This window comes from Camellia sinensis, chromosome 8, assembly GCF_055761805.1.
Source record: "Camellia sinensis isolate YWXY chromosome 8, ASM5576180v1, whole genome shotgun sequence".
Lineage (NCBI taxonomy): Eukaryota > Viridiplantae > Streptophyta > Magnoliopsida > Ericales > Theaceae > Camellia > Camellia sinensis.
The window spans coordinates 199485479-199510776 of record NC_138968.1 but is presented as its reverse complement, the minus strand read 5'-3'; the positions used below and the strand labels follow the sequence as shown (position 1 = coordinate 199510776).

At 40.2% G+C, this 25298-nt stretch overlaps 2 protein-coding genes across 4 annotated transcripts; both read left to right on the top strand.

The window, feature by feature from the left end:
• Nucleotides 1-2: 2 nt before the first annotated feature.
• Nucleotides 3-20691, top strand: LOC114266052 (RAF-like serine/threonine-protein kinase 20). 3 transcript variants are annotated; one of them, XM_028206946.2, is made up of 10 exons: nucleotides 147-309; nucleotides 2262-2366; nucleotides 2611-5394; nucleotides 5481-5552; nucleotides 17951-18103; nucleotides 18902-19065; nucleotides 19272-19419; nucleotides 19564-19686; nucleotides 20024-20111; nucleotides 20266-20691. In XM_028206946.2, exons 2-10 carry the CDS (start codon nucleotides 2364-2366, stop codon nucleotides 20445-20447), a joined length of 3717 nt encoding a protein of 1238 aa, XP_028062747.2. In that variant the 5' UTR covers nucleotides 147-309; nucleotides 2262-2363; the 3' UTR covers nucleotides 20448-20691. The 3 variants fall into 3 exon arrangements, 2 of the variants coding, with proteins under 2 accessions (XP_028062745.2, XP_028062747.2); XM_028206944.2 differs by lacking the exon at nucleotides 2262-2366 and having other exon boundaries at nucleotides 3-309; XR_014339094.1 differs by lacking the exon at nucleotides 2262-2366 and having other exon boundaries at nucleotides 35-309; nucleotides 19160-19419.
• On the top strand, nucleotides 12271-16550 carry LOC114277331 (uncharacterized). Its single transcript, XM_082884899.1, has 4 exons — nucleotides 12271-14916; nucleotides 15027-15587; nucleotides 15685-15803; nucleotides 15896-16550. The coding sequence occupies exons 1-4, from the start codon at nucleotides 13950-13952 to the stop codon at nucleotides 16358-16360; spliced, it is 2112 nt and encodes a 703-aa protein (XP_082741025.1). The 5' UTR covers nucleotides 12271-13949; the 3' UTR covers nucleotides 16361-16550.
• Nucleotides 20692-25298: the final 4607 nt, after the last annotated feature.

Genomic DNA, 25298 nt, shown 5'->3' with positions numbered 1-25298 from the left:
CCATAATATATCGATTACGCATAGACACAGAGAGAGACGTTCGATCGAGTGAGCCGTCATTTTCCTCTTTTGTCTGAAGGAGAGTTTTGGAAATTTCAATAGTAGTTGAAAAAGACGAAAAAGAAAGTACTGGATTAGATAGAGAAATAGCAAATGAGGATACGATACGATACGAGCTCTGTTTTTGAACATTTACGATAATGCATGCCTCTTTGTATATTCACTCCAAATCCAATACCTCTTTCTTTGTGTTCTTTTGAGAGCCTTCGAGACCAGACCAGAGTTCACCCAAAACCATTGCTCTATCAGGTACAATTTCAAGTTAATTAATTAATTAATGATTTATTATCTAATAAACGATTTCTCCTAAAAAGATCTAGATTTATCTACCTTTGGATCTGATTTAGGGCTACTGCTGTCATTATTTCTCTACTGACAAGTCTCTTGCTAATAATGGAAACTCTTGTTTTCACAAATTCAATCATCATATTCTTGAGCTTTTCAAGTTATTCTTTGATATTTTATTTATTTATTTATTTATTTTTTGTTGAGAAATATAGTTAATTGGGTTTATTTAGAGATTACTCTAGTTTGGCTTGGAATGGAATACAGAAAGCAAAATGACTTTTGGGTATTGGTATTTGGTGTTGTAACTAGAATGCAGAGCAAAAATTTGAAAGATTTGTTGTCATTTGTTGATTTGAAATATAGTGGCCAAAGTGTGAAAGTAGATACATGTAGCCAACCCCGAAGAGCTGGAATAAAGGATTTGTTGAATTTGAAAGAGACCGGGTGCAGGGTGAGCTAATCTTGAACAACAGTCATAAGAAGGGTTGTTCATAGACGGAGAAATATGAAAATGATTTACCTGAAATCAAGGGAAGAGTTGTTAAGGGATTTTTTAGATGGATCCATCTAGAGCACCGTTCAATGAGGAATATTTAGATAACATAAAAGAAGGAAGAAAGAGATGAAGATAGACACAAGGAAGAAAGTAGTCACACCAAGAATGGTTGTATAGATCCTAACTCTTTCATTGCAACAAGTGGTGCCTCTACAGGAGGACCTGTTTTATTATAATGAGCATAGAAATTATTGAGGAAGTCAATAGCACGCCTAATACGGATAGGGAGATAACCTTACGTTGTGTTTGGTCGGGAGATTTGAGGAAGGATTTGGAAAGGGAAAGGGTAAGGGAAAGGGAAAGGGAAAAGGTATGTGAAATCTGGTGAAATTTAGGCATATTTTATTCATATTTCGCCTACCTTTTCCATTTCTCTTTCCAAATCCTTCCTCAAATCCTTCAACCAAACACAACATTAAAGTCTTAACTTGTAACCTCACAACTGCAGTGAGATGAAAATCTGGGCTAAAGAAAAAAATCTATAATTTTAGCTCATCACAGTAAGAAAAATCTAAAAAATTTTATTGTCTTAGAAGATTGAAAAGATTGACTTTCTCGGAGAAGGAGGGCTTAAAGTGAGCAATGATTAATGAAAATAAACAGGCGTCTACTCTCTGCTAAAACCAATTGGAAATAAAGAAATTGAAAGAATATCTTGTGCTTGACAGACAGAAGAAAGGGCTGTAATTCCTGGGATGGGAGAGAATATTTGGGAATACTTTTACGCTGTGTTTGGTTCATGGATTTGGGAAGGGATTTGAAAAGGGAAAGGGAAAGGGAAAATGCAGGTGAATTGTGTGTAAAATATAACTACATTTTATCTACATTTTACACACCTTTTTCTTTTCTTTTTCCAAATTCCTTCCCAAATCCATGAACCAAACAAGCCTCAGCGGGGTATTATCTGGGAAAGGTAAAGAAAAAGAAAGGCGGAATACCAAAAGATCAAATAAGGTAAAGGAAGGAATAGACTCAGTGGAGCTCACCGTTGTGGACTCTCGTTAAACAAGTACCTCAACTTTCAAGTTGCATAAATATTTTTGGTTTAGGAAAGGAATTTTCTTCATTCAATAATGAGTAAGCTACCAAGCAAATGAAGCAAAGCAATATCTTTTAATCAGAAAAATTATTGGAGGATGTAACACTGAGTTACCTCCACTTATTAACCCCACAATGTGTTAAAACTAGTATTGAGTGAGGGGCCTTTATTTGGGTAAATGATCACATGGAGTTCTCATGTTTACTCTTCATTGACTTTTAATGATCATTTTATTTGGAATATCTCTTATATCTTCATTTTTCATCATATTTTTAACTAAATTCTCTGTTTGATATGTGTGTAAATATTTTTATGCAGCTTTGTATGTTTACATTTGTGTACTTCCCTCTGCTTGTTGGAGAAGACTGTGGCTAAACCTAAGCATCCTCAAGAATGCTGATGCTATGAGGGTTCTTAGTCATGGTAACTGACTGTAGTCACTAGCTGAAGCTAATTTCAAGTTTCGGTAGCCTTGTTTATAATTTAAACTTATTCAATGCATTAAGTTGATTGTCTGCTAGCAAAGTTCTTATTATGGCATATATGCAAATGTGCTGTTTCTGTATTGCTTTTATAGAATCCTTATGAATTTCTGGCATTGGCATTTTCCCCCATTGAAATTGAGTTTAATAAGGAGGGGAAACTCTGCAACTTTATGATGGAACAGTTAAAAAATCATGACCATGATCAGTACAATTCCATGGAACCTGGAAATGAGGATCTCGAACCTACATCTCAGGGGTGCATGTTTGACCATGCTAGCTGCGTAAACTCCAATATGAGACATCCCGAGATCAAATTTTCAGAAGCTAAACCTGTAGTACTTAATTACTCAATACAGACAGGTGAGGAGTTTTCTCTGGAATTTATGCGTGATCGGGTGTGTCCTAAGAAGCCATTTATTCCTAACACTGCTGGTGATCCCAACTACTCAACTGGTTACTCGGAACTGAAAGGCATTTTAGGCATCACTCATACTGGGTCTGAAAGTGGGTCAGATATTTCAATGCTTGCTGCAGTAGAAAAAGTTCCAAAAGAGTTTGAACGGAAGAACACTTCTTTATATGATGACAAAAGTAACTATGGATCCATGCAGTCGGTACCACGAACTTCATGGGACTACAACAGTTATCGAGGAACTGTGCAAGAATATGCCTCTTCTGGAGCATCTGAAAGCTCATCAACAAAAATTAAGATTTTATGCAGCTTTGGGGGTAGAATCTTACCTCGGCCAAGTGATGGAAAGCTCAGGTATGTAGGAGGTGAAACCCGAATTATCAGTATAAGAAAGGACATCACTTGGCAGGAGTTGTGGCAGAAAGCAATAGCAGTTTATAATCAAACTCGTACAATTAAATATCAGCTTCCCGAGGAGGATCTTGATGCCTTAGTTTCTGTGTCTTGTGATGAGGATCTGCGGAATATGATGGAGGAATGCAATGTACAACAAGATGGAGAAGGTCCAAAAAGACTTAGAATGTTTCTGTTCTCCTTGAGTGATTTAGAAGATGCTCATTTTGATCTGGGAAACAGTGATGGTGATTCTGAGATTCAGTATGTAGTTGCTGTCAATGGCATAGATGTGGGATCAAGGAAGAACTCTATTCTGCATGGTCTGGCGAGCTCTTCAGGAAATAACTTAGATGAACTAGATGGAGAGAATTTTGAGAGGGACACAGGTGGGGCTGCAACTGATTTTGCTGAGGTTAACACTTCAACATTCACCAGTTATATGGTCTCACCATCAGTTACTCAATCCTCTCAACCGATTCTACCAAATTTCTCCAGTACTTACGGAACATATTCACAGTTTTATAATGGCCAGATGGTGCATCAGGGAGAAGCTAAGCAGTACCCATTGCCTTATGGTTACGACTCTCATCCTCCTAATTACTCACCATTTGGAGAAATTTCTCATCCACCGCCTCTTCATGGGCTTACAACTCAGCAAAGATGTTTGACTGAAGGGCAGCCATTCAGTGCCTTATGCATACAGGATCCACAAATGCAAGCAAAGGAATTGAAACTGGAAAGTGATGGTTCAGTTCAGCAAGAGGGTGGAGATGAAAAAATTCAACCTTCATCAAAGGACTACTGTGTTTCCTCACAGCCATTTGATTGTAATGTTAAGGATTATTTTCCAGTTGAAGAAGCATCTGCTGTCATCTCAACACTGCAGGGAGAAATGAACCCTTCGAAGAGTGAGGGAAGGCTGGAACCTGTACAGGTGTCTTCACTCCTTTGTTCCATTAATCCATCACATGTTCCTAACACTGATGACAATGTCTGCTACACATCTACTGTTGCTTTCACTCCTGGATATGGTAACTCTGAGACCGATCCAATTGATTTGAGCTACCTTGAGCCTCCTGTGCCTCCTCAAAGGATTTTTTATTCTGAGCGAATTCCGCGAGAACAGGCAGAGTTGTTGAACAGGTTTTCAAAGTCAGATGATTCTCTTGATTCTCATTTTCTTATAAACCATTCACCTTCTGGTGTAGCGCCACCGGATTTTATCACAGAATCTGTCTCTCTACAGACTGAGCAGCCTATCTCAACTGCAAAGCAATTGTATACGGATCCTCACACCACTGCAGATGGGGCTGCCCAACTTCCAAACTTGAAGCAGGGATTATCAAATCCTGTAGATAATAAATATGTTACCAATGATGATAGCATTCTGAAGGATGAGAATGAAGCCAACTGCACCAAATATGAGGATAAGAACCTCCTGGTTGGTGAAAAATCAGAAGTTGGATCAGAATTTCTGGCTGCAAGCGAAGTGGCTTCTGTAAAGCATCGTGAGAATCCTACATATGGTCTTCCAGAGCCTCAGTGGAGTGACAGGGCTGACAGCAATTTCACTACTAATAATACTCAGGGGCAGGATCAACCTTCTGCTTGGATGGAGAGCTCTAGGGAACCATCTGTCGGGGTTTCCAAACCAGAGCAGGGAGACATCCTGATTGATATTAATGACCGATTCCCTCGTGATTTCCTTTCGGATATATTCTCTAAGGCAATATTGTCTGAGGTTTCATCCGGTTTTAGTCCGCTACAGAAAGACGGAGCTGGTTTGAGCTTCAACATAGAAAATCAGGATCCTAAACACTGGTCATTTTTCCAGAAATTGGCAGGAGATGAGTTTGCTCGAACGGGTGTTTCTCTTATTGACCAGGACCATTTTGGTTTTTCATCTGCACTTCCAAAAGTTGAAGAAGAAGCTCCTATAAGTTATAAATTTACACCATTAATGGATGAAATTTCTCTAAGCTGTGTGGATTCCCAGATGAATTATGGTGATGATCATCAGAAAGAAACGCTTGGTATGGTTGGAGCTGACACTGCAGGTTTGCATTCAGATTATAATCCTTCTCAGGTGGAGGGCAGTGAAGGCATGCGGTCTGATATTTTTGTGGAAGACCAAAGAGCACCAGACTCAGAGTATGAGGTACTTTATGGTGGTCTAAATTCAGAACTAATTCTCCTAACTATCCTTTTCTGCTATCTTTCTCCTAATCACTTTTATGCTTTCAGGATGGAACCAGGAATATTGGCCTACCTCCTCTGGATCCGTCTTTAGGAGATTTTGATATCAGTAGCTTGCAGGTATGATGCATCATTTTTTTGTATTGTGTGTTGGATGGTTGGTACATGTAGTTCTTGCACATTGAAGTAGTGAAGAAGGTCCAATAGTTATGATAAAGTACTATTGCCTTCTTATCATTTATGCGTTGAAGTTTTCCGAATTATCCATCCTAGTGAATATAGGAAGTTATACTGAAATCTACAGGATTAAATTTTTCTTGGAAATCATGAAGTAATTGGAAAAAAAATGTAGAGATTTCCTGAGTTTTGGTTGTAATTTAAATGTTTTGTTTGTTTTAGCTTTTATGTGATTCAGTGAATCAATCATGTCACAGTTGTACCTAATTTCCACCTTCTGCAGCGCAGCCTATGATTTAGTTGAAAGTGACATACAAAAGCATACCATAGACATCTGCAACCCCCAGAAGTGTGTACGGTTGTGATTCTTTTTGATATCGTGTTTTAAGGAATGTTAACAAACTTATTTCTTGCGGTTAAGCACTATAAGCTAAGCATTGAACTAGAACCAATTATGAGGATGTTTTATCAGAGCACAAATCATTTGTTGGCATATCTAGATAGTTGACGCTCAATGAATCTTTCCATGGTATACATGCAAGAAACACCAAAAATCATAAATGTGTATCCTCTGTTCATTTATTGGATAAATGACCTGAGGATGTTCTTCAGTTGGCTTCTTTCTAAAAAAAAATATATCAATAAGCTCCACCTTCCGCTATTAATTTTTGGGGTTTGTTACACAAATCATATATATGTTTTTGCATGAAGTGATATTGATATATTGATGTGGACAATGGTTAATTATGTATGTCTTCATACCCACCTTCCTTTCCAGGTTGTGCTTGCATTCAAAATAATGTTACTTGTATAGTGTATATTATGCAACTCAACAAAGATCATCTAATCATCCCTACCCTTCTTACCAATTCCAAATCATATATACAGTTATGTATTGGTCAAGGAGAAGTTTCCATCTTACGTGGTCATAAAATGTCACCAATTCACTAATTTTTCCTATTTGAATTCCAAACAATATGAGAGATCCCCTTTTTTATTGGCATGAAAAGTAGCTCCTATGCTGATTTATGGCTTAAAAAGAAGAGCCAAAACTCAATATTGAGATTCGTGAGCAAACAGCATGTTCTGGAACTTAATTACTTCTTTTGCCATGGACTTGGAATTCTGAATTTCCAGCTTAAAGTTTTGGATTTTATGTTAATTAACTGGTCAGCAACTCATCTCTCCAGTCATCAATCAATTTTATTTTTTTTACATTTTTTTAAAATACAAAATTATTAATTTCTTTTTATTGGTTAGTTAGATTCTAGATATTTTTCTTAAAAATTTATCAATACTTTTAGTTATTTTAGAGCATTCTTGGAGACCTGTGCACTTCAAACTTTTGAACCTAATACAAGCATGTACTTCTCCACTCTCTTACCTTGTGCAACAGAGATGCACACAGAAGCATACATGTAGAAATTTAATGTATAAAGAGAAAAAGAGAATTGTATTATTGATTGATGTTTGTAATTATTGAATTATTGAATGCTACAATGATTCCTATATATAGAAGAGTAGGTGGTAGTAGGTGGTAGATGGAGTAGGTAAAGTGGAGGTGGTAGGTGGAGTAGGTGAAGTGGAGGTGGTAGTGGTGTAGTGGGTTAGGTTTAGTGGAGTAGGTGAGGTGGTAGTGGTGTAGTGGGTTAGGTTTAGTGGGTGAAGTAGGTGATAGGTTTTAACAGCCCCCCGCAAACTCAAGGGGGATAGGAACTAACCAACTTGAGTTTGGAGAGAGTAACAAAACAAGAAAATATATAAAAAATAAAAGAGGATAGGAGACACTGTATGGTCGTGTCAGACCGTTGTAGAAGACCGATGTAGAAGACACTGGCTCGTGTCGGACCGATGTAGAAGAAAATTTATAGGGTCATGTCGGACCGTTGTAGAAGACAGTTTACGGAGTCTTGCTGGACCCTTGTAGAAACTAACCGGAATCAATGTCGGGACAGTTTACAGAGTCTTGTCGGACCCATAAAGGAGCTAACCGGAATCAATGTAGGGACAGTTTACAGAGTCTTGTCGGACCCATGAAGGAGCTAACCGGAATCAATGTCGGGACAGTTTACAGAGTCTTGTCGGACCCATGAAGGAGCTAACCGGAATCAATGTCGGGACAGTTTACAGAGTCTTGTCGGACCCTTAAAAATCGCACCCTCAAAAGGTGTGTCCAATTTTTCAAAAAAGGCGTGCCATCAAAAGGCGTGCCCAATCCATAAAAAAACGTGCCATCAAAATGCGTGCCCAATCCATAAAAAGGCGTGCCATCAAAAGTTGCGCCCTCAAAAGGCGCGCCCACTTCATCAAAAGTCGGGCCCGACAGAAAGCGTTGAGCCATCAAAAGGTGAGCCGGAGACGCGGCGAGGCACGTGAGCGACAGAGCGGCGTGTCGGCCGCGTCGTCAGTGTCAATATAAACCAATGCGGAGGCGGAGGAAACCAAACCAGACTGAAACCTCTGAACTTGTCATTCTGAAACAATCTGTAAATACTCTGTATCCAACCCTTCTCGGAAACACTCAGCAACCCAAAAAACATGGCCTCTTCTTCCCGTTCAGCTACCCAGAACATGGCCTCATCTTCCCGTGGTCTGCTCACTCTCTTTCCCGACCTCAACGAGTCAACAGGAGAGATAACAGGTGCGGTGGCCCGTGAACCTCAACCAAACACCTCTGGTTTTGCTCCGTTGAACTTTCCGATGCGGTCGGTGGAGCAAAAAATGGCAGTGCAAACGGATATTGAGGCCAATCAGTATACATTGAAGTCATGTGTGGAAACCATGACTGCGGTCACAAACTTGTCGCACCGGCTGCAGAGTAGGACAAATGAGGTGCAGCAGTTAAACGCCCAACTGGCTCTGCTCCAGCGCATGTATAAGGATGCGCGAGCAGAGATAAGTGTGCTAAAGGCGGAAAATAAGGAGCTGAAGCGGAAGGCCACCGTGATGTTCCGATTTGGAGGTTCGCCATATGCTGCAGTGGAGGAGTATGGGGGAGTGAACGTGCTGGGCGGCGTGGAAAACACGGAGGCAGCACCGGCAAGGGCCGCTCAGGACGGAGGCAAGAAGAAGAGACCGGCGGCAGAGTAGAGAGAAAAATCCCGCCTGTGGATGTGGTTGTTTGGGTTTGTTTGTTTTGTTTTTTTTTTTTTTTTTGGTGTAAAATTGTGATCAGGGCGAAATCCCGATAGAAATAAAATGAGTGTATTGTGCAAATCCGAATGGCTTGAAGGTACAAGACTGAGCAGAAAAATTAGATGGAATGAATTTTTTTTTTTAATTTTTAATTTTTTTTTTAAAATTTTTTTTATTTTTAATAATAAAAAATTGAGGTTCAAGGAAAAGTTGGGCTGTGGAAAGAAGAAAAAGAAAAAGTAGCACCCACGTGAGTTCCATCCAATTTTTTATATATATAAGATAAAAAAAATAAGGTTTGGACGGTGGAAAAATATTTTAAAATAGAAAAAATTATATAATATAGTTTGTTAAAATTTATCACCTACTTCACCCACTTGAACCTACTCCACTAAACCTAACCCACTACACCCACTTAAACCTACTCCACTAAACCTAACCCACTACACCACTACCACCTCACCTACTCCACTAAACCTAACCCACTACACCACTACCACCTCCTCTCCACCTACTACTCCACCTACTACATACCTACCTCCTTTAAATCTTCTATATATAGGACTCATTGTAAACACAAAATACAACAATCAATAATACAATCAATATCTATACAATTCTCTATTTCTCTTTATACATTAAATTTTTCTACATGGTATCAGAGCAGGTTTAGAACCTAGTATTTTCGCTTCCCCGGCGGGCGGCAACCTCACCTTAGCCGCCCGCCGGACCTCAACCTATTCCGCTGTCATCTCTATCAATACATATAGCTTCCAGTTCGCCGCCACCAGAGGCGACTTCTCTACATACAAAGATCAACCACCTTCTCAACCTTTTAGTTCTACTACTGTGACCCTCTCTATGATGGTTTTGGTGTCTCAGCAATGTGGGCTGTTCTTACTATTGTTGTTGTCTTTGACTTCTCTGTGGGTGCAACACTTGGAAGGGGTGTAAATAGGGGTTTTGCAACACTGCTTGCTAGTACTCTTGGCGTTGGAGCTCATCGAATTGCTAGTTTTTCTGGAGAAATATGTGAGCCCATACTACTTGGGCTTTTTCGTCTTCATACTAGCTGCAGTAGTGACATTCATAAGATTTTTTCCAAGAATGAAAGCAAGATACGATTATGGGCTGCTGATATTTATATTAACATTCTGTTTAATATCAGTATCTGGTTATAGAGATGATGAGGTGTTAGAGATGGCCCACAGGAGGCTATCCACCATACTCATCGGTAGTGCCAGCGCTGTGATTGTGTGTGTATGCATTTGTCCATATGTGGTGCTGGTGTTGTCAAGGGCTTCCAACCATCTATCTATCAGGCAAATAATGGTGGGGCCAATTTTGTGGCACATGGTTAGAACCTTTTCAGAGGACTACAATGATTTGAATGTTGAGCCTTCGTTTGGAGAGACCAATCTCGACTTTGAAGGCAGAGAGAGGAGCACTAAGGAAAGCACACCCATTCTTCTTTTATTTATTTAATCACACTCACCAAGTTTGTTTCACTCTCATTATCACATCCATACACACCGGTATCATGTTGTCTTCAACTTTCTTTTATTTATCATTTTAAAATACACCCTTATCATATTGTTCCCCACCTTCTTTACTTTATATATATATATATATATATATATCTCTTTTTATTATATTCTATTACTCAAACTCTCCTCCATTTGATTTTAAAATCACTTATTTTTTATTTATTTTTTCCAAATCACTTTTCCTCCTTTTTACATACCCCCACTTTATTTTTGAAACAATCACCCTGATATTTTTCATATAATCCATCTATACATATTTTTTTTATCTATTTTCTTTCTCCCTTGTTTTCTTTCATTTTATTTTTATTTTTTCAACACAACACTCCCAAAAAAAAAAAAAAAAAAAAAAAAAAAAAAAAAAAAAAAAAACATTTTACAAACTTGTCATTTCTTCATGCCGGGGATCAACCCCGATCAGCATTTTACACCAAAAAAAAAACAAAACAAAAAAAAAAAAAAAAAAAAAAAAAAAAAAAAAAAAAACACACACACACACACAAAAAACAACCACATCCACAGGCGGGATTTTGCTTCTCTACTCTGCTGCGGGTCGCTTTTTCTTGCCTCCGTCCTGGGCGGCCCTTGCCGGTGCTGCCTCTGTGTTTCCCGCACCCACTCCACTGGGCACGATCACTACTCCCTGCTCCTCCACTGCAGCATATGGCGGACCTCCAAATCGGAACATAACGGTGGCCTTCCGCTTCAGTTCCTTATTTTCCGCCTTTAGCACACTTATCTCTGCTCGCGCATCCTTATACATGCGTTGGAGCAGAGCCAGTTGGGCGTTTAACTGCTGCACCTCATTTGTCCTACTCTGCAGCCGGTGCGACAAGTTTGTGACCGCAGTCATGGTTTCCACACATGACTTCAAAGTATACTGATTCGCCTCAATATCTGATTGCGCTGCCATTCTTTGCTCCACAGACCGCATAGGAAAGGTCAACGGAGCAAACTCAGGGGCGTTTGGTTGAGGTTCAAGGGCAACCGCACCGGTTATCTCTCTTGTGGACTCGTTGAGGTCGGGAAAGAGAGTAAGCAGACCACGGGAAGAAGAGGCCATGTTCTGGGTAGCTGGACGGGAAGAAGAAGCCATGTTTTTGGGTTGCTAAGTGTTTCAGAGAAGCAGCGATTACCGATTGGTACTGTCAGACAAGGTTGGTTACAGAGTGTTTCAAGATTTGCAGCTCTTCGAGACAAGCTCTCTGAGAATGCAGAGGTTTCAACTGGTTTGTTATGCTTCCAAGCCTCAGCCTCCGCTTCGGTTTATAAAGACCCTGACGAAGAGGCCGACACGCGTTCTGTCGGTCACGTGCATCGCCGCGTGTCTGGCGCGCCTTTTGATGGCTCGCCGCTCGATGATTTCTGTCGGGCACATCTTTTGATAAAGTGGGCCCGCCTTTTGAGGGCGCGACTTTTGCGGGCTCGATATATATATCTACATGTATATCTTTTGGGCAGCCTATATACACACTCATACAATGTCTTCTACATCGGTCCGACATGACCCTATAAACTGTCCCGACATTAATTCCGGTTAGCTCCTTTATGGGTCCGACAAGACTCTGTAAACTGTCCCGACATAGATTCCGGTTAGTTTCTACAAGGGTCTGACAAGACTCTGTAAACTGTCCCGACATAGATTCCGGTTAGTTTCTACAAGGGTCCGACAAGACTCTGTAAACTGTCCCGACATTGATTCCGGTTAGTTTCTACAAGGGTCCGACAAGACTCTGTAAACTGTCCCGACATTGATTCCGGTTAGTTTCTACAAGGGTCCAGCAAGACTCCGTAAACTGTCACAACAACTGTCACCACATTGTTTGCTACAACGGTCCGACATGACCCCATAAACTGTCTTCTACAACAGTCCGACATGACCCCATAAACTGTCCTCTACAGCGGTCTGACACCGCCATCCAGTGTCCTCTACACCATTATGACACCACCATACAGTGTCCTCTACAACGTTATGACCAGTGTTGTCAAAGGCGCGCCTAGGCGCGCGCCTAGGCGCAGGGCGAGGCAAGGCGCACCATCTGCGCCTGTTGAAGTACCAGGCGAGGCGACTTCATCCAGGCGAGCGCCTTAGACGCGACTGGATCAAGGCGCGAGAGGCGCAAGGCGATTGCCTATGCGCGACTGAGTGTTGAAGTTGTAGATCCCATCTAACGACTCAGATCAACCTAATCGACCTAATCAAAGGCCTCGTAATCATAGAGGATTACGACTCATGGACCATATGAGCCAAATAGGGCTCAGATAACCCTAATCGAAGTCGCCTCTTCCTGTCTTCCTCTTCCTCTGCGACTACGATCAAGTTCGATCAACTTCGCAGGTTCGATTAGGGTTCGCAGGTTCGATTCGCATGTTCTACTTCGATCAACTTCGCATTTTTCAATCACGATCGACTTCAGCTCTGTCACTCTGTGATTCGTCTTCGATCGCAGGTTCTCCCCTTCCCCTTCTTCTTCGTCTTCGATGTCGACTTCTCTGTGATTTAATTTTTTTTTTTTTTTTTTTTTTGAACTGTTTTGATTTTATTTATTTATTTTTTTTCTTTTATTTTTTTTTTCAACTGTTTTTCTTTTATTTATTTATTTTTTTTTCTTTTATTTTTTTTTCAACTGTTTTGCTTTAATTTTTTATTTTTTTATTTTTTTTTTTCAATTATTTGTGTTGAGTCTGAAAAAAAATAGGAAGCCTAAAATTGATTATGATAAATAAATAAATAAATAAATAACTAAATTAATTCATAAATAAATAAATAAATAAATTGATTATGATAAATTAATTAATTCATAAATAAATAATTCATACATTAATTCATTAAAAAAATAGAATGAATGTAATGGAATGTAATGTATTAAAAAAATTAATAGAATAGAATTAAAAAAATAAATGTAATGTAACATAAGAATAATTCATACATTAAATGTAATGTAATGGAATGTAAAAAAAATAATTCATTAAAATAATTCAATGTAATGTATGAATTAATGTATGAATTATTAAAATAAATGTAATGTAACAATTAATGTATGAATTAATTTTAAAATAGAATCAATTTTAAAATAATGTATGAATTAATTCTATTTATTAATAGAATTAATGTATGAATTATTAAAATAAATGTAATGTAACAATTAATGTATGAATTAATTTTAAAATAGAATCAATTTTAAAATAATGTATGAATTAATTCTATTTTTTAATAGAATTAATGTATGAATTATTAAAATAAATGTAATGTAATTAAATGTAATGTATGAATTAATTCATTAAAAAATAATTCATACATTAATTCTATTAAAAAAATATAATTAAAAAAATAATTCATACATTAATTCATACATTAATTGATTATGATAAATAATTAATTAATTCACCTTTAATTAAAAAAATAGAAAATTTATTCATAACATTAATTAATTCATACATTACATACATTACAAGAAAATTAAATGTAACATAAGAATGAATGTAATGGAATGTAATGTACACTAATTAATTAATTCATCATTAATTAAAAAAATAGAAAATTGATTCATACATTACATACATTAATTAATTCATCACATAACATGCATTACATTCATTATACTGAAATTATTTTTTTATTATTTATTTTTTGTGTTGTGTAGCAAGTACTAAGTAAAAAATGACATCGGAAAGTAATAGAAAAGATCCGGCGTGGCAATATGCCCATTTGGTGGAGGAGAATAATTTAAACAAGTTTGAGTGTAATTTTTGTGGTAAAGTATCAAATGGAGGTGTTTATCGGGTGAAACAACACCTTGCGGGAGGTTATAGGAATGTCACTGTTTGCCCGAAGTGTCCTTCTCATGTAAGAGAAGAGATTAGAGAGTTCATGTCCAAAAAAAAGACACAAAAAGAAGAAATGAACATGTTGCCTGATTTCGATGACATGGACATGGAAGATGAAGATGAAGATGATGATGTCGTTGAGATCAATGTCAATCAACACCGCAAGTTGACAAGTAGTAGCCAAGGTTCATCCAAATCCAAATCCAAATCAAAAACGCCAAAGAGAAAAGGGCCTATGGATGTTTACTTCACACCCAATCCTGAATCAGTGGTGAAAAATCGAAAAGACCAAGCAAAAGGGAAACAAACCAAAATTGATGCAAATGACCCTTATAAAAAAGAAATGAGAGCTCGGGCACTACAAAGATTTGCAAGGTGGATGTATGATGCTGGCATCCCTTTTAATGCAGTAAATTATGAGAGTTTTGGACCAATGATTGAAGCCATTGGCCAATATGGTCCTGGTATGAAGCCACCGACATACCATGAAGTGCGGGTTACCCAACTCAAAAAAGAAGTGAAACATACTGAAGATTTGATGAAGTATCATAAAGAGGATTGTGCAAAATACGGGTGTTCCATAATGGCAGATGGTTGGACTGATAAGAGAGGAAGGACATTGATTAACTTTTTAGTTAATTGTCCAAGAGGAACCATGTTTGTTGAGTCGGTTGATGCTTCTAGCTATTCAAAGGATGGGCAAAAGCTATTTGAATTACTAGACAAGTTTGTGGAGAAAGTTGGAAAAGAGAATGTGGTGCAAGTTATCACTGATAGTGCTGCAGCTAATGTGTTGGCGGGTAAGAATATTTCCTCATTTCTTACATCAAAATTGTTTACTCATAGTTTGTTTTGTATTTAAAATTTAAAAACTTGAAAATAATAATTCTTCATTATTGTTACATTATAGGGAGGTTTTTGGAAGCTAAGTATGAACACTTGTATTGGACACCATGTGCTGCTCATTGTTTGGACTTGATGTTAGAAGACATTTTCAAGATACCTAGACTGAAAAAGACATTTGAAAGGGGTATTGCAGTACATGGCTACATTTACAATCGGCCTACGTTGCTAAACATGATGAGGCGCTTTACAAATTTGAAGAAACCTCCCATGGGATACATTTATGAGGCAATGGATAGGGCAAAAGAATGCATTGCAAGTTCATTTGATCATAAAGAAGAGAAGTATAATGAAATTTTCGAAATCATTGACAAAAGATGGGATGTTCAATTGCATCGACCTTTACATGCAGCTGCACATTTTCTTAACCCAGAATTCTTTTACCCAAAAGCGTTAGAGGTGCAAAGAGATCATGAAGTGATGAATGGGTTTTATGAATGCATGCAAAGGTTGGTCCCGGATGTCACTGTTCAAGATTTGATCACTAATGAGATGAGTATTTATATGAAGGCTGAGAGTCTTTTTGGCAAGTCTGTTGCGATTAGGCAAAGAAATACAAGAGCACCAGGTAATATATTATAGACTCATAGAGTTTATTTTTAGTAATACTTTTAGTAAAACTCAATACTTGGTAACAATTATTTCTAACTAGTGGATTATCGCAGCTGATTGGTGGGCATCATATGGTTCTTATACTCCAAACTTGCAAACTTTTGCCATAAAAGTCCTTAGCCTAACATGTAGTTCATCGGGTTGTGAACGAAATTGGAGTGTATTCGAACATGTGAGTATTTAACATTCTAACTAATTTTTTGTTCAATTCAAATATTTTTTGTTCTCATTATATAGAATTTAATATCTTTTTAATAATTGCAGCTTCATAGCAAGAAAAGAAATAGATTGGAACAACAACGTCTCAATGATTTAGTGTATGTCAAATACAATAGAACATTGAGATTTAGGTATGACATGCGCAACACTCTTGATCCCATATCTTTGCAAAATATTGATGAAAGCAATGAGTGGTTGCTTGGGAGGATGGATGGAGAATCAGATGAAGATAATGAGCCTGTGTTTGATGATGATGATGGCTTGACGTGGGCCACTGTTGCTAGAGCTTCTGGAGTAGAAGAAAGTAGCCATGCAAGTAGAGCAACAAGTTCACGCTCAAAGGCACAACCGAGGATATCTAAATCATCAACATTGACTCCACTTCAATTAATAGATGAAGAGGAAGCGGGCTCAGATGACACAGAGGAGGAAGATGTTGAGGGATACAAATCAACTGATGGAGAAGAAGATGATAGTTTGCTTGCCATTGATGTTGAGGATGATGATTGACTGACACCGACCTAACCTACCCTTTCTTTTGATATTGATGTTTTTAAGTGTTAAGACATATATTAGTATTTGTTGGATATTTATGTTTTAGATGTTTAGTGTTTATGTTTTTATTTTATTGAATGTGGATTATTTGATCTTTGAAAATTGAAATGTTATGTAATATGCACTTTCATGGCTTTGAGAATTATTCTATATTTTGTCTTGAATCTTGATTACTTTTTATTTTTTAAAAAATTGTAATAATACTATGAATGATTAGTCTATATTAATTTTTCTATTTTTTACGAATACTGTGCGCCTTACTTCAATAAAGCCCGCGCCTCGCCTTGCGCCTTGCGCCTAGGCTCCAAGAGACCTTCGGCGCCTTAGTGCGCCTTGAGCCTTTAAAAACACTGGTTATGACACCACCATCCAGTGTCTTCACCAATGGTCTGACACGACCATACAGTGTCACCTATCCTCTTTTATTTTTATGTATTTTCTTGTTTTGTAACTCTCTCCAAACTCAAGTTGGCTAGTTCCTATCCCCCTTGAGTTTGCGGGGGGCTGTTAAAATTTATCACCTACTTCACCCACTTGAACCTACTCCACTAAACCTAACCCACTACACCCACTTAAACCTACTCCACTAAACCTAACCCACTACACCACTACCACCTCACCTACTCCACTAAACCTAACCCACTACACCACTACCACCTCCTCTCCACCTACTACTCCACCTACTACATACCTACCTCCTTTAAATCTTCTATATATAGGACTCATTGTAAACACAAAATACAACAATCAATAATACAATCAATATCTATACAATTCTCTATTTCTCTTTATACATTAAATTTTTCTACATAGTTATCTCTTTGAAACTATATGCTGGTGTTGATCAAAAAAGTGGGCCAAATTACCAATACCGCCAATCTTGTAGACATCCTGAAGTGGGAGACGAAGAGGCTTGTCTGATGGCCTCTTGGGCTCTGTAATCATGTCGAGGGCATCAAGAAGGGTTGGGCCCTTGTACCATGTTACCGGTGTAGAAGACACTGTATGAGTGTGTATATAGACTGCCCAAAAGATATACATGGATATAGATATCGAGCCCTCAAAAGTCGTGCCCTATTTTGTGGCTTGGAATAGCAGGGGATTGAAACCAGACGCAAGGAAGGCCGGTGTCGCGACGGAGCTTTGGCAAAGGGACATCGACGTGCAAGCGGTGGTGGTCTCCGGCGACTGAACAGTAGTACACTCAGAAAGGAAATTTCAAGGTATGTGTAGAAAAATTTTAGCAGATTAGGTTGAGGTCCGGCGGACGGCCAAGGCGAGGTTGCCGCCCGCCGGTGAAGCGAAAAATACTAAGTGCTTAACCTTGCTCTGATACCATGTAGAAATTTAATGTATAAAGAGAAAAAGAGAATTGTATTATTGATTGATGTTTGTAATTATTGAATTATTGAATGCTACAATGATTACTTGCAAGGATTTTATTTTATTGCTTCCTTATTGTGTCAATCTCTTAGTCTGAGATTGTTGGCCTCAGGTTTTGTCATCTAACATTCATTAATTATTTCTCCGGGGTGATTTCATTAGATCATACATAACGAAGATCTTGAAGAACTGAGGGAACTTGGTTCTGGCACATTTGGGACTGTCTATCACGGAAAATGGAGAGGAACAGATGTTGCAATTAAGAGAATCAAGAAGAGCTGCTTCACTGGTCGATTGTCAGAGCAAGAGAGATTGGTATGCGCTCCTTACCTCTCTGATATTAGTGTCTTTTTCCCTAGAGAGTTTATAGTTGCATGATTTAGCGTTGCTTTTGGTCAGGGAATGTTTTTTGTGTGCCGTCGCTCAGTTTTTTGCGATTTGTTATATTTTACTTTTCGGAAATAGAGACTAATGTGGTGAACCCTGCCCAAGTGCAAAAATCTTTAGAAATTATGCTTGATTTGAACAATTGTAGCTGTTTGCCATAACATTTAGTATTCTGTTGTTCAAAATCAGACAGCTAAAATCGTTAAATCAAACTAATTATATGTGCAACCTAGCAAGCCTGTGTAAGTCACCATCAGTCCCCCAAAAGTTAGGCCCTTTTGGAGAAAGTCTGTGGGTTCACTTCTTTGGCCCAGTTGGTGTTTTGTGTGTGTATTTGTGTTATTTCCTATAAAAAATTTATTACGGATGCATGTGTTCTTTTGAATGAGCCCCTTTATCTAATGACCTTAAACTACCAAAAGACACTGTTCCATATGACAAGAAAACTACTAGTGCATAGTCTGCAGATGATACATAACCACTAGGCTCATGACTGCAGCAAGGCGGTTGGCGCATATATGATGTGTTAGCTGTAAAATTGTTTGCTAAACCAACCAATCAATAGCAGTTGATAATAAGCAATTGAAGGGAGTTTGATAACATCAACACTTTTTGTTTGCCTCATTTACAAGTCAATTAATACTTACTTGCTTCTCATTGGTTAATATTCATGTGTGTGAGACTTCTCATTGGCACATTAGATACTAATATTACTGTCATTCTTAGACCATAGAGTTCTGGACAGAAGCTGAAATTCTGTCCAAGCTTCACCACCCAAACGTCGTGGCATTTTATGGTGTAGTGCAAGATGGACCCGGGGGCACACTAGCTACTGTGACAGAGTATATGGTTGATGGTTCTCTAAGGCATGCTTTACTTCGCAAGGAGAGGTAATATATCTCTAACATGGTCCACAAATTTGGGTTTGGCATAATTGTGGTCATGTTCTTGACTAAAATTGTGCTAAAATTTCAAATATTACAGATTAGCTTCACAAGCAATTCAGATGCAAAAAAAAAGGAAGATTTTCTCCTTTCAGGTTGAAGCAGTTTTTCCTCTTATATTCTTCTTCCTCCTCGTATGATTTAATTTGCAGACATCTCGATCGTCGCAAGCGACTCATTATCGCCATGGATGCAGCTTTTGGAATGGAGTATTTACATTCAAAGAATATTGTACATTTTGATCTGAAATGTGACAACTTGCTGGTGAACTTGAAAGATCCTTCACGACCTATTTGCAAGGTTATCCTGATGGAATCGCATTTCATATTTTGTACTTTTGAAAAAATGTTGCTAATATCATCACTTCATCCCATACACATCATTAAGAAATTGATAGGTTTCAAGTTAAATCAGTTTCTGATTCGTAGTAACATTGTTTCTTAGGTAGGTGATTTTGGCCTGTCAAAAATTAAGCGAAACACTTTGGTTTCTGGTGGAGTTAGGGGAACCCTACCATGGATGGCTCCAGAGCTGCTGAATGGCAGCAGCAACAAAGTTTCTGAAAAGGTAAGATGCCACTGTATACATGTGTACATACAACACTTGAGCATTAGCGAAACCAATATATGATTTTTATCTCTTACAAGCCTATCGATGTCATAATGTCTTTACCTCTCACTTCAGAGAAGTTTAAATTTTTCTTTGTTAAGGTGACTTTAAACTGTCTGTCTTCTGTTTTTACTAAAATGAAAATGAAAAAGAAAAGAAAAGAAAAAAAAAACTAAACATTGGTGGAGCATGAATTCTCTGTTCTTCTCTTTGTCCTGGTTTCAAGATCATGATCTGGATGGACACACACTGCCTGTACAAATCTACCCACTTCTTTGTTTATTTATATCTGCAGGTTGATGTGTTCTCCTTTGGTATTGTCCTATGGGAGATTCTCACTGGTGAGGAGCCTTATGCGAACATGCACTATGGTGCAATTATAGGTGAGATATGTAACAATCTTCTATCCTTAATCTTACAGTGTTTAGTTTAAAAACCCAATCAATTGTTAGATTGGTTCAAGGCAATCCCAACGAACAATGAGCTAATTTTTACACAATTTGATCCTCTCTCTCTCTCTCTCTCTGTGACATGCAGGAGGCATTGTGAACAACACACTGAGGCCTTCCATTCCAAGCTTCTGTGATCCGGAATGGAAAAGGCTAATGGAGGAGTGCTGGGCCCCTAATCCTGTGGTGAGGCCACCCTTCACAGAAATTGCCAGTCGCTTACGGGTGATGTCCCAGACCAAAGTGCAGGCTAATAAGACATCGAAGTAATGGTTGGATGATTCCACTTTGCTGTTTTCTCCATACAACATGATCTGTTTATTCATTCAATTGTACACTCAAAAGATAGTGTTTGGATCCCAGAAGTGTTCTTGAGATGCACTGGCCCGCGTGCAATAATTTTCAGATGGCTTCTTTTTCCCATGAAGAAACAAGGAATTCTATATTCCAAAAATTGTATGTTACAACGAATCCATCAATATTTAAAAGAGTTGTCTTTTATTGTTTTGTTTTAGTTACAGTTGTTTTTGAAGATAGCCTAGTAGTTTTTCATAGAAATTGTCTCCACATAAAAGTTGGCATTTTGCGACTAGTAGTTTGTTTGGCAAGATTGAGTATCTAACCAGATTTGGTAGTTTTGAGATTTTATTTTATTTTAAGTTGGTAATTGATCCAGAAGATATCAAGATTGTCAAATGATCCAAGTGAGCCATCTAAATTTCTTCCATATTTAATCTGGCAATTTTAGGGTAAATTAATAATTAATATGTAAATTATATTCAACATTATTTTAAGTGATGGTAATGTTATAGTCTTTGGTAAAATTCTCAAAAGTTGGTTATTGAGGTAATGTTGCTCTAATGCTTATATACATTATTTTCGTTCATGCAGAGTATCTTGTCGGTCTTGTGTAAGTTAGGGACATACCTTAATGATTTTACCGATGTGTTAAAAATATGAATATACATATTATGCACCATGAGCACACAACATAAGAAAAGGAATATGATTATGATTGATGATACAGTGATGATGCAATGGGTTCCAAGCAGAGTGGGTCGGATTGATCCACACTTTTCGAATCGGAATCTGAATGATCAAACCCACCAGAGAACCTGCACACGAGTTCAATGGGGAACGGGGAGTCCCCCAGCGAACCCTCTGACGAGCAAGTCAGAGAGAGAAGTAGAGAGTAGAGATGAATTAGAGATAAAAAACTTAACATTCTTCTTGTCTTCAACGTTTGTTTATATCATTTGGTCATCATTTCGTTGTCCCTTCCGACCTGTCACTTTGGCCAAAAGTCTATGCTGTAGCTTACTTTGTTCAGGGTGAGGGCGCACTGTCCCGACGGAGAGGTGTTGTTGTAATAAATGCAGTGAGGGGCTACATTAATGGCGATATGCAGTGACAATAACTTTGCAGATCTTTGTCTGCTGATGTGGCTTGCCCTTTACCTGCAATGTGTTTGAATATCATTGGTCCTTCATGCCATGTTGACTTCCAGATGGTGCTGGGCCTTATCAGTTGGGTTATGTATTGGGCCCTAAGTGGTAGGCTTGAGCTGTTCATGGTGGGCTGTAGCCTTTATGGGCCTACTCATGTTAGTAGTCCCCCATTTCCGCGTGTAGCTTTAGTACAATGAAAGGAATAATGAAGAAAATGAGGGTGGTTAGAGATCTGCAGGAGGGGGGTCGCCGAGTGGAGGGACCGACCAGGCGGAGGGGCGACCGCGAAGGGTAGCCGAATGGGGTGACCGACCATGAGGAGGGCCGACCACGAAGGGTAGCCGAGTGGAGTGGCCGACCATGAGGAGGGCCGACCGCGAAGGGAGAAGTGGCAGGGGTGGGGTTTGAGAGGCGGCGGGTCACGTGGTGACTTGAAGTGGAAAAGACAAGGTAGGGGAAGGGTGCAGTGAATTGTGGTCGTACACGTGTCATCATCTCGTGGTGGGGGAGGTTAGGCGTTGGGCCAGAGGTGAAATGATAGGTCATAATGGGTGTTGAAAAGACAGTTTTGGTGGATGGTTGAAAATTTTTCAAACTGGCGGCAATTAATTGTGACCCCTAGAATACAGACAAGCGTTGGGCTTTTGGGATTATACGTTTTACCTACGTTTTTTTGAAAAATCAAAACATTTCAAGTGTAGACTCCTTTGTTGTAAGTGATACACTCTTGCGACATTTTGTGGAGTATCTCGTCCCAGCAGCTGAAGCTATTCACAGACTCACGAGAGAGATGGCCCAAGAGGTAGCAACAACTACAAGAGTCGACCCACTGGGTGACGATGATGCGGTAGACTTGGCGGAACGATACCACGCAGAGCGTAGGGGCAGAGAAGAAACGAGTTAGGCTGTGCGGGCTCGCCCTACAACAATGATGTCTGTCGCGAGACCGATTACCCAGGTGGAGACGGACCATTGGCACACTAAACCGGATAGATCCGTGCTGACGACAGAGGAGTTGGAGGGAATAAGGAGGAAGTACCAAGTGCCCTCTGAAATAGGGCTAAGATTGCCCACAGCCACGGAGAGGGCATCGGACGTGCGGCTGGGTGAATTCAGCTTATATGAGGAGGCATTCTGAGGGGGTTTGAGGCTACCTCTCCCCCGAATGGTGGTGGACATTTTGAACAAGTTGGAAACGGCGCCAGGGCACTGATGCCAAATGCCTGGAAGAAAATAATGGCCTACGCGAGTACCTGGCTTCAGGCAACTGGGGGAGTGACGATGACAGTGGAGGAGTTCTTCTCTTGCTACAAGGCCTCTGGTCAGCAGGAGACTTGGGTCACTCTGCAGGCGGTGGCGGGGAGAGGGTTGGTCGTAGGGCTTCCATCGTCAGTAAAGGGATGGAGGCCGAGATGGTTTTTTGTGACGGCGAATGGTGGGGCGGGAGTTCGCGAAACGTGGAAGGTGCCCACCAAATCGGTCGAGCCAAAGTTGGACAAAGCGGTGGAGGACCGAGTGAAGAGTGTGAGGGAATGGAGGGAAGAGAATGGCGTGAGATGGGACGAGTTGGTCGTGCCTTCAAGGTTATTTTCCCTGAACTTGGGACAGCAATCGTTGGAAGGGGATCCAGCGAGGGAGAAGTTGGAGAGGCAAAGGAAGGCGGAGGAGGAGGAGGAAATAAGGTTGTTCGCGCGAGCGGACAAATATAAGGAGAGCCAGCTGGGGCCTGCCCCAAAGCCGATCCCCAGGAAGCGGATCCGACCGCTACCCAAACCGTTGGGGGGAAAAGACTTGGGTAGTTTTGAGCCGCGACCGCCCCCGGTTGATCCAGTGCAGGAAAGGGCGAACAAGGAGGGGGAACCTTTGAAGAAGAAGAAGAGAAGGAGGGTGGCCACGGAGGTTGCTACAGATGCGCCCGGTTTGAGAATTGGGAGTGAGGAGGGGCCATCGTTGAAGATGATGAAGGAGTGGGTGACAGAGGTGGTTCCAGAGGTGGAGGTCGTGAGGGTTGCCCCCGAAATACAAGTGGAAAGGGGGTCAACTGGTCCTGAGCCAAGGGGAGAGGAACAGCCCCAGGGGGGTCCTGCGCCCTAAGGAGAGGGAGAGGGAGAGAGGGCCAGGTTGAAGACCGCGGTTTACCACGCCCTGGCCGTGTCTGGCCGGCTGGAGGGACAAGTGTGGGAGGCCAGGACTGCTGCCGATCGGTTGTTGGGAGTGGTGGAAGATGCAACCGTTCGTGCGATGGCCAGTTTTACCGAGGCCGAATTGCTAAAGGGGTTGTACTGTGCCCAGATGGAGGCGAACGCCTTGGCAAGAGCCCTACTTCAGAAAGCAGCAGCTGCAAAGATCGAAGCGAGGAACGATAGGGAGAAGTTGGAGCAGGTGGAGGCCCAACTTAAAAATATCAAGAGGGAGAGCGTAAGCTGGAGGAGGGCAGCGCGGAGTATGTGCGCCAGGGGCTTGGAAGAGGCTGAAAAGGCCAAGAAGATGGAGGTACTGGCGATCGTGCAGCGCAATGTTGCCGCGCGAGCCCATGCTAAGCTGCTCGCGGTCAATTTGGAGCTAGAGTACGAACGCCGCAAGGTAGTGTCGCTCCAGTTCCAGCTGGCTGGCGAGCAGAAGAAGTTGGGGGATGCTCAAAATGCTTGCATGGTCGCCACCGAGCGGTTTGAAGAGGCTATGGCCAGCAATAAAGAGCTGCGTGCCCAGCAGATCAAAGAAAAGGAGGAAGCAGACTTGAAGATTGCTGGGTTGTAGTAGGAGCTGGAGGATGAGCGTACCAAGGCCATGGAGGAGAAGGCGAGATTGGAGAAGGAGTTAGAGGAGGAAAAAACCAAGACCGCCTTTGAAAGGGCAGCATACCCCGATTTGTATGTCGCAGCAGTGGAGCAATTCAAGGGGTCTGCTGAATTTTAGATGGCGGTCGATGCCGCGGTCGCCAACAACTTGGCAAGGGAGGTGTTTGGGGGGACGGGCTCGTCGGGAACGACCGCTGGGGGCAGGACTGAAGCAGAAGTTATTGAGAGCTTCCAGCGGTCGGACTTCTACAAACACGAAATGGCTGAGTTCTGGGACAGTGGCTGGAAGATGTTCAAGCGGAAGGCGGAAGAACTGTTCCTAGACTTGGACCTAAGTGGTGTACGGATTGATGAAGATGACGTGGCCCAGACCCCCCTAGATGAGGGCGTTGAAGAAGAAGACCTCGTGTCAAGTGAGGAAGAGTTATTGGTGTGAGTTGTACAAGTTTTTTGTTTGTTTGTTTTTTTTTTCCTTTTTTTTGGATTGCTGTAAAGAACGTATGTATAAGTTTGTGAATAAATAAAATTTGAATTGTGTTTTCATTTCATTGTTTTTACTTGTGTATCTGGGATGAATGAAAATGTTGACTTGAAACTCAATGCAAAGCCAAGGTTGAAATGAACGAAAAACTGAATGCAAAGTAAAGTTAAGAAGAACGCAATGCTAAGTGAAGTTGAACTTGTAAGAAAAACTCCATGCAGAGTGAAGTTGAAAATGCAATAAAATTATAAGTTTGTGTTTGCCACACTACTGTCTTTATTTTGGTGAGTCTGAAGTGAGCGAGGGGGGGTTGATTCAAGTTAGGCTTGATCGGTAAGGAAAGAATGAGAAAATAATTTGACTTGTAAAGGAAACATGTAAGAATGTCAAAGAT

Coding starts and splice junctions, on each gene's coding strand:
- LOC114266052 (XM_028206944.2), top strand. CDS start 205: ATGCCTCTTTGTATATTCACTCCAAATCCAATACCTCTTTCTTTGTGT. Junction 5,395..5,480: donor CACCAGACTCAGAGTATGAG/GTACTTTATGGT, acceptor TTATGCTTTCAG/GATGGAACCAGGAATATTGG. Junction 5,553..17,950: donor TTGATATCAGTAGCTTGCAG/GTATGATGCATC, acceptor TGATTTCATTAG/ATCATACATAACGAAGATCT.
- LOC114277331 (XM_082884899.1), top strand. CDS start 13,950: ATGACATCGGAAAGTAATAGAAAAGATCCGGCGTGGCAATATGCCCAT. Junction 14,917..15,026: donor TGCAGCTAATGTGTTGGCGG/GTAAGAATATTT, acceptor GTTACATTATAG/GGAGGTTTTTGGAAGCTAAG. Junction 15,588..15,684: donor AAGAAATACAAGAGCACCAG/GTAATATATTAT, acceptor GGATTATCGCAG/CTGATTGGTGGGCATCATAT.